Source organism: Vanessa atalanta, chromosome 19 (assembly GCF_905147765.1).
Source record: "Vanessa atalanta chromosome 19, ilVanAtal1.2, whole genome shotgun sequence".
Taxonomy (NCBI): domain Eukaryota; kingdom Metazoa; phylum Arthropoda; class Insecta; order Lepidoptera; family Nymphalidae; genus Vanessa; species Vanessa atalanta.
Window position 1 is genome coordinate 9728252 of NC_061889.1, and position 9905 is coordinate 9738156.

At 32.8% G+C, this 9905-nt stretch overlaps 1 protein-coding gene across 1 annotated transcript; it reads left to right on the plus strand.

The window, feature by feature from the left end:
* The first annotated feature begins 1346 nt into the window (after positions 1–1346).
* On the plus strand, positions 1347–9738 carry LOC125071471 (Bardet-Biedl syndrome 5 protein homolog). Its single transcript, XM_047681730.1, has 7 exons — positions 1347–1411; positions 2801–2949; positions 4280–4457; positions 5170–5260; positions 7784–7930; positions 8400–8591; positions 9520–9738. The coding sequence occupies exons 1-7, from the start codon at positions 1347–1349 to the stop codon at positions 9736–9738; spliced, it is 1041 nt and encodes a 346-aa protein (XP_047537686.1).
* Positions 9739–9905: the final 167 nt, after the last annotated feature.

Sequence of the window (9905 nt, forward strand, 5' to 3'; positions counted from 1 at the left end):
AACTTGGAAAGTAAAATGTTCCTTGTTCCTGTAGTACCATTGGCTCACTCAACCTTCAACCAGGAATACAAAACAACATACTGAGTTGATGTTTGCTAGTAGAATATGTGGTACCTAATCAAACAATTTCAATTGATTTATTTTATTAATTAAATTCCTTTAATTTGCGAATATTTCGTACTGTTAATAATCTTGGTCTAATTACTGAAAATTTAAAAATAAAAGACTGAATTGAATACTTCGTTAGTCATTAATTAATAATGCCCAAAGAACAGACAACGTCAGAACAATTTTCATTTGCCTTAAATGTCAAAATACGATAAATTTTATTAAAACTTAAACGACAAAGGAGACAAATCTGATAAAATTGGGCTTTTAAGATGTTTTCGACGATTAGTAACTTGTCGTTTACACTTAACCACTTTTAAAATTGACAGCACTGCCATAACGAAGTTATTGGCGCTAAGCGAACGGCCATCTTGCCTGTTTACGCGCGAAAAACCACAGATAAATATTTTCGATTGTCATTTTAAAGGGCATCAAAGACATTTGTAGACAGCAACATTTGAAATAAAAAATAAACAAAGATTCATTCATACATGAGCTTCAATTTTTAATAAATACTCCATAAAATATTAAAAATATTCAATTTTCATAATTTTGTTCACTGCACAGAGACAAAAAAGGTACCACAATACATATACGAGGGCACAAAGTATTATTATTTCGTAGATATTTACATGTCTTTTACAAAGTGAATCTTATTATCTAGTATGAGTTTAATATAGCCGTTTTTATAAAATGATTTATAATCATATAGTAATTTCCGGTTTATTTGATTCGATTATTCATAATTCATCACCGTTTGTTTATCTGTTCAATTAATCACTTTGCTTAGTTATTTTCTCAAGCAGACATTCATCCTTTTCTTCGAGTCACTCTCATAAGCATCTCAAACACAAAACGAAATGAATATTCTCATTGAGCAAAAACACAAAATGCGTCATTCGTGTTATGGTACTTAAAAAGTGGCTAAAATTTTACCACATAATGTATAATCATTGATGGAATTCGCGATAGCAGACCACAAATCGTTGAATTAAATAAAACCATGTATATAAATATATGTTGTTAACACGAATAATGCATTTTTGTAGACGTAACGAATAAATAAAATAATGTTGTTGTTCTAACAATCAAGTTGTCATTTTAAAACAAGCTGTAGACTGAAGCGCTTTAATGTAACAGCGCTGTTTTTGCTTTATTATCCAACAACGCGTTTCCATAGATACAAAAATAAAAACACTGAAGCCGATATCCTTTATGAAACACAATATATGTATAAAATGTCGAAAGCTAAAAAAGGCGTTGTGTGGGAAGACCGTGAAGTGTTATTTGATCTACCTTTTGAGTGAGATATTGTTTATTTCCTATGAGCTCTGCCTGTGGTTTTGTTTGTGTGGATTTTGTATGGAGATTGAATATGTTTTTTTTTTCTTTTTCTTCTGACGTTTATTTACGCAAGACGCAAAATATTCTGCCAGTGTCACTTATAATAGAATATAGATCTATTCACATTCAAATATTAGTAGCGTGCACTAATATGAGTAACACTCGCGCTTCTAAGATTCTTAGTGTGCGCGTGATAAGTCATAGTAAAACCAGCAAAAAAAAAAATTTTTTTTTTATTATTTTCGATCTGAATGTTTAACTAATTCAAGGAGATAGTATATAATTTTATTAAAAAAAATAAACACCAATAGAATTTTTAATTTGACATTGACGTATCATTTTGACTCCTACTTGCGCAAATACACGCCATAACAAATAAAATATATTTAAGCTTAATATTTAAAATTATTTTAATATAGACAGACACTTACAATATTTATTATGTAAATTATATCTAGTTACAGATAACATTGCCTATTCCTTTGATGTATTAGGCTGTATGTTACATATGTTGTTAAATATTATCTATCTGCCACTAAGGGGCGTAGAGATAGTGATAGCACTTAGGGGGATTTCTCTACCCTATCCTCTTATAAAATCTATTTTTTACCGAACCAAATCTTGGTAGTTCTTATTGTAAAAAAATCTCAACAAAAAATACAGTACAAAAATTTTAATTTACTTTTTCTTAAATCAAAATAACGAGCCTTAAAACATCACACTACTGGACTTAACCCTTCATTTGAAAAAAACGTCTGATAGATGTCTAAGACTGAATTTATATTGAATAAAAAAGATTTTGTGCTTAATTTTACGTCCATATATATATTTATATACATAAGTAAATATTGCACAATATCACATACATTACTCTGATCCCAATGTAAGTAACTAAAGCACTTGTGTTATGGAAAATCAGAAGTAACGACGGTACCACTAACACCCAGACCCAAGACAACATAGAAAACTAATCAACTTTTTTTATCTATCAAATCACCTTTAAAAATAACTTCAATACTTTACAATAATATCCCAATTTAATTTGGGGTAGGCGCAGCATATCTTCTTCTTTCATACTTCTCTATCTGACGTCATCTTACAAGTAACATTATTTCCAGGCATATCGTCTTTCACATGATCCATCCAGTTCTTCTTCTTAACTTCTCAGTTATCGGTGCCAATAACTTAAACACATGTACGGTATATTAAGCAGATACATAGATGACATCTACTCCAGAATCAAACAAATTTTTACCTAAATTCAGCTATTTGCACCTTTAGCTGCAAAACAACATAGATACACGTGCTAATATAAGTTAAAAACTTGTAATGAGATAATTATTTTCAGTTTTCTAAAACTTCGAGCTGGAGAGAAGGTATTTGACAGAATAGAACCGATAGAAGATACGAAGGGAAACAGTGGCATGAAAGGAAGACTTGTGGTCACGAATTTGAGGATCATCTGGCATTCTCTGGGTTCTCCCCGGATTAACCTGTGTAATTATATTTAACTCAATAATTTATCATAAACTATTTGAAGACGTGGCTTCTCTAGTTTTCTGGGGTTCGTCGTCTCGTGTTAGGCATAAAGCCTATGTTTGTGTTTGAAGTATGTATGTATTTGAAGTTCATACTTGCTTCATAACAAATTTTATCAAATTTGGTTCACCAGTTTGGCCGTGAAAGAGACAATAACAACAACCGATAGACAGACTCATTTATAATGTTATATACATATTAGTACAATATAATATAATACAATCAATAACAATCAATGAGGAGACGTGTTTTATGTAATGTCAAACTGAAAAACTACTTACCCAATATATGCAACGCGTTTCAGAGATTTTAATATAAGTAATACTTCAAGGAATATTATTATACTAGCGAACCGCCCCGACTTCGCACGGGTGCAATGCTGATACTAAATATACTACAGAATGTCTTACAACGTTCACATTTTTCAGTCATTAGACAGTACAAACCGCTATGTTCCTCCGTTTTAAATCTGTAATTTCTTCGTTTAAATTCGATTGAAATATAAAATAATGTCACGTGACTACTTTACGCGCCAGATATAGCTTTCGTGATTATACCTTTTCATTAATATGTTAAATGTTCTTACTTGGATTTTCTCTTTAAGTAATAATTATTATTTTTATTTAAAACATTCAGTTTTATTTCTGATATCTATAAAGTGTTAAATAAATTTATGGTTTAAATTGAGGTTGTACGTTCAATGAAATGAATTTCAATGGAAATCCTGAGATATTCATTCAATTTAAATTGCATTGACTGCGTTTTGAATACCCAAATTCAGTGACAGATTTCTATGTAGACTGTTCTTGGCAAATCTTCTTTTGTACCGATTTGTAGTCAGTTTAAATTATCGGCCCGCATTGGTATGAGTAAAGCTCGTGCGTACAAGATGTCTTAGTGTGCGTGACATGACTTATGTCAGAATAAAGACAACGAAAAAAGTATATTTGTTAAGGCACACCGATAATTTAATATTGTTCAGGCGTCATTGCGACTTCAACTATTGATTATTAACTTTATGCCTAGAGGAACTGTCTAAGCAGAGAACGCAGGGGAAAAAATGGACATTAGTAAAGTGTGACGTTTGGCGAGTTTCAAGGGTAGCTGTTACGCACACCAAGATAATAAAGTGGTCCCGTTTCTTTTTGCTTTGTAGTGCGACGTGTAAAAATATTTAAAGACTACAAAATACGTCTTAGTAATATCTCTAATAAAAATAATTAGAAATACCGTCTGTACTAAGTTCTAATGCTTGTCTGTGAATTGTTCAGTCGATTTTTTTTTCCAGCCATTGGTCTCAACTGTTTTCTATCAACGAACACAAAGATCGTCAACTCTGGTCTGAGAGGCACTACGCAGGCGTTGTACGTGTTAGCTGGCTACAGAACAAATAAATACGAATTTGTTTTCACTAACCTGTCTCCGAACTGTGTGAGGCATTACACGTCCGTTGTTGGTGTTCATAAGTAAGTAAAAAAATACGTGTTCAGCTAAACTAATGACAAAAGTGACACACGATAGAATAAAGATACACTGCATTTAAAATCAGCTTAATATTTTCGCGCCAAAAGAAGTCTCGATTTAAAAATCTAGACAGTTTTTTGTTTTAGTGATGTATATTATATACGTGAAATTATATGAATGAGATAAATTATTTAACAGTTTCTTGGTCTGTGTCGTCTGCTTTCCTAAGCCATTCGTCTGATTAAATTTGAAACTTTGTACAGCTGATGATGTCAATATATTCTGGTTCAGTACCATCATAATAAGTGGTACACAAAAATCGGATATTATTTTAATGAAAAAAAAATAGAAGGCTTTACAGCGGCTATTTAACCGCTTCGTTTTTCATGTGTTCGTCATGCGTTATAAATGATTTATAAAATTAGTACAGCTATTTGAGCAACTAAATAAATTACTTACCGATGGTAGGTTATCTCCATTGACTCAAAATAATACCTTAGAAGAGTTATTACAGTTTATAACGGGACAATTACACGAACACAAACTAAAGTAGCACGTCAAACTTCGGACAAGCTTGGTATCCGGCTTGCGGTATCAAGTCTACTCTAAATCTGTATAAATATGACATTTAAGTTACTTTTGGTCACATTTGACAAGAAAACAGACCATAATTTACTTGTCGTTTGACTGCAATGGTCTTGTTTTTTTTTTCAGATCATATGCAGTGTCAAGATTGTATCGCGATCTGAAACTAAGAGGAGCATTTATACATAATAAACAATTACGAGTATTGCCACTTGAAAAGGTAATTTAAATTTATTAATAGTTTATTCAGTTTATTTGTTTATGGATCAGAGTGTTGGACTACAAAAGGAATAACTGAAAGACAATTGCATTTGGCGGAGATGAGAATGTTGAGAGAAATGTGTGGTGTTACGCGAATGGATAGAGTAAGGAATGAGTAAGTATGAGGATGTTGGAAAGTGGCACTGGTAACCGAGAAGCTGTGTGGAAACCGGCTGTTATGGTATGAGCATGTAATGCGGAGGAATGATGACCATGTTGTGACGAAAGTCTTGAGCATGGATGTGGATGAATATAGAGGTAGGGGAAGGCCAAAGGAACAATGGATGGATTGTGTAAAAGCATGCTGCACTGACCCCAAATAAAATTGAGATGAGGGCAGGAGGATGACAATAGTTTATTTAATGAAACTGACTTGTTAAATTATCTACGGGGAATTTGGCATATTGGTGGAGGAAATACGGCGAATAGTTTTATCTGAAAATGATATATTATATTTATCCGATCAGTATTGGTAGGCATATATTGAATTTATAATGAAAACTAGCTATGCCCTCGATTTCGTGCGTACGTTTGAATTATTGTTGTAGCTTAAGTTATTCCTTGTTACATCAGCTTTCTGCCAGTGAAAGTCCCTTCAAAATCGGTCCAGCCGTTCCAGAGATTAGCCGGAACAAACAGGCAGACAGACAGACAGACAAAAATTGTAAAAAATGTTATTTTGGTATATGTACCGTGTATACACACATATCCATAGAAGATATACTTAAAGTCTAGGTTTAAAAATGTTTATTGTTCCAAAAGAAAGTTACAACATTCACTTAACGAACTATTAATTTATAAGTTAATCAATAAAACTTATAAATAATAATTCACGTCTTATATATTAATGGCGTAAGCCGATTTTGGTCCCAGTGATTATGGGACGGTAGCTGCACATAAAAAATCGTTTAGACTGTAAACTGTATTCCGAAGAGGTCCAGCCTGACATGTACGGAATATTAAATATAATTCTTGATTGCAATTTAGTAAATTATTACGATTTAACAAAGAATTAATTTTAGAGAGCAGAAAGAAGTTACTGAGCGGATAAAGAGCGGCGCTAAGGCTGCAAATAAAAAAACTAATGTAAAACGTGCATACAGCAGTCGTCAGTTTAAAATGAAATGAAATGAAACCAAAACCTGTCATAGGCTTCGAAATTTGTAGAAAACTGTTGAATAAACGCGAAGTTTCAACCGCAACCGCGTGCAACCCACTAGTATATGTTAAGCGTACAGAGAAATCAATTAAATATACGTAATTCAGTTTCTTTTCTAAGATAATAGCAACAATTATCTGTAAGACATCCTACAATCAGAAGTAGTAAAGAAAAGGTTTTTTTTTTTTAAATGAGTAGATTTATTCTACATTGAAGCAATAATCAAATTAGTAAAGTGTAAAGGTAAAAATCAAATCATCGTGGCTTAATTCTCCGTTCAAGCTCAATTCAGTTGGTCTACTTTTTTAGTTAGCCTTTATATTTAACACATAATAATGTATAAAACTAACAGTTGTAAAGAAAAACTGTTAATAAAAATATATTTTTCATGATTGTCGCTAATGATGTGTTATATTTGACCATACTTCCTGTCTATATATCTATAGTAACCCCTCCATTTCCGTCGCACTAGTGAAAATATCCCACCAAAATCAAATTGCCTCCAACCAATAGTACAGTAAAATGTTACATACTATAAAACAGATCAAGTCCAAAGCAATTGTGCCAAAAAAAAAAATACTAATTTTTTTAAGGGAATATTTTTTTGTAAATTATGATAAATTCGAAGATATATTATAGAGTATTCATTGGTGTTCGGAATTTTTAGAAGCTAGACCACTTTATACTGTTGAAATGTAACAGCATTTTCTATTAATTACAAGGGATGTTTTGGATATGTCATTTCGAATCTGGCTATGGATACGGATAAATGAATATTTTTTTAACGGTTTCGGATACGAAATTGTATCTGATTATCCGATCGTTTCAGATAGTTTCGATTACATTATTTAGAAATTGTCACAAGATTTTAATTTTAATTTATTTGTAGGCTATTATTCAGTATTAGGTATAATCGCAGAAAAAAATCTAATAGATTTAAAATATGTAGCTAGCAAATTTACTGTCTTTAAGTATAACACTATACAAAAATAATAATATAATACTTAAAAAAAAAATTATCGGTTTCGGTAACGCCGCTCCATAACATCTCTGTTAATTAGGACTAATTAATATTAGATTGGCTTCCTATGGCCTTCTACACAAAATTAGGAGCGTGTCGCGGCTTCACTTGTAAGGGTAGACCATTGGATCAAGTCTGTAACTTTAAAAGTCCGCGTTATTGCAGACCCTGGAAAGCAATCTTTACAGCGCCAATGTCACTATGACCAGTGATCAAACTGGCCAATACGGGTAGCATTTGGCTGGTTTGCCAATTATAAAATTTAGCAATATATAATCGTCTTGTTTTTTTTTTTGTTTAAGATTAGCCTCAATGAGTCTGGTATTTGGAACCTTTCAAGCGAATCTGGTAACTTGGGAACGATGATAGTGAGCAATGTACGGATTGTCTGGTACGCAGACATTAACGACGCATTTAACATATCGATGCCGTATATAACTATTGAAAGTGTAAGTCTACAAATACATCTTACTAAATATTTTTCGAAGTGAAACTTCTTTGGAGATATTCGATGACCGATAGATGGACCAGGATTAAAAATAGAACACGTCCGGTAAAAGTAAAGCCTCATTGTGCCATATTGAAATGTAAGCCCCTTTCGAGAGTAGCTGATGATAATTTTATATCAATTCTGCTGCAATAATCAGGTAAACAATCCAATGCCGTTTGATACAACTGTTGCGGCAAAGTGTTCGTGTGGGGACAGAAAATTATCGACAATACGAGTATTTCTTACTGAAGTACCCCACGGCTGGGCTAAGGGGATATATTTTAGATAGTATAATATCACGTTAAGACCTGAATCAAACCTCGCAAAGCATGTAATACTAAAGAAAGATTTTTACCTTTTAAGTGCACATAAAATTGGTTGAAATTAGTCACAAAAAGTATTAATAAAATCTTAAAATTCAATACCAGATCGCGATCCGAGATTCAAAATTCGGCGAAGCATTGGTCATAGTAATCCGAGCTACATCTGGTGGTTATGTGCTGGGCTTCCGAGCTGATCCGAAGGAGAAACTTCGACCATTACTCACTGAGCTTCAGACCTTACATCAAGCATACACTGAAAGACCGGTGTTTGGTGTTGAAATGAACTGGGGAACTGAGGTAATTTGAAAAGTTACTAACACTGATCCGTCTCGGTCTTGTAACAGTTTCTGACATTTCGTAATTTTGTATTCCGTAATAACAAATAACTCAATTGACAACGGTCGAAATGGATTTCGTTGTTACAGAGTAGTTGATTATCAGTTATTATTATATTCTGATTGAAGACTTAAAAGATTAAAGATTTACTTGGTGGTAGGACTTTGTGCAAGCCCTACCACCATGTAAATCTGGGTAGATACCACCCACTCATCAGATATTCTACCTCCAAACAGAAATACTAAGTATTGTTGTGTTCCGGTTTAAAGGGTGAGTGACCCAGTGTAACTACAGGCACAAGGGACATTATATCTTAGTTCCCAAAGTTCGTGGCGCATTGGTCTTCATATCTTACAGCATCAATGTCTATGGGCGGTGGTGACCACTTACCATCAGGTGGCCCACTTGCCTGTTCGCCTAACCAAAAAAAAAAACGAATCAAGTTCAAAATTTTTTAGTAATATAGAGATTTGTACTAGAGATTTTTGTCTTAAAGTAACCAATTATATCCTGAATTTTATTTACTTTGTCTGTGGTCTCACTATAATTGTCTGCAAGACACGATGGTCTTAATTTGATCGAATATATAGTGAATCAAACAGGAGACATTAAACAATGAGCTCACAACAGAATACTTATGATCAATTAAGATTCATCACAATAGCGAACTGATAAGCTTTTTAACAGTGCTTATTAACATAGGCGTACACACACACAATATATGTATAAACAATTAAATTTAAAAAGAACTCAACATTTTGTAAATTAAACTACACATAACAACTAAACTCATTTAAAAAATATATATATTTATTTTTACATTGAAACTGAAAACCTTCACGTAAGAGGTTTTAACGTACTGTGTCTTTGTTTTTTTTTATTTGTCAAGGTGGCCAAACCGTCTCATGATTTTATAGAAGAGTTGGAAGAAATCGGCGAACCTCGCGGTGAAATGGGACCGAGTTTGTATCTGGCATCACAACAAGCACATTCCAGAGAAGATTCGGAAATTCAACCTGTATATAACTCGTACTTAGGCTTAGCAATTGAGCCCTTGAAAGATGGTTTTACGTTAAAAAGCCTCTTTGAAGTTCAAACATCATCTTAAACCTAACATGATAGATGTAATAAATGTTAACTCAACGCTTTAAAATATAAACAATGAATTTGAAAATGTTTTTGTTTATTTTCCAACTATTTATAGAAGTATAGGTATGTGTTTGTTTTATGCACCATAATTTAAAGTATTTACAGGGCTTGATATTGCGTCTCTCT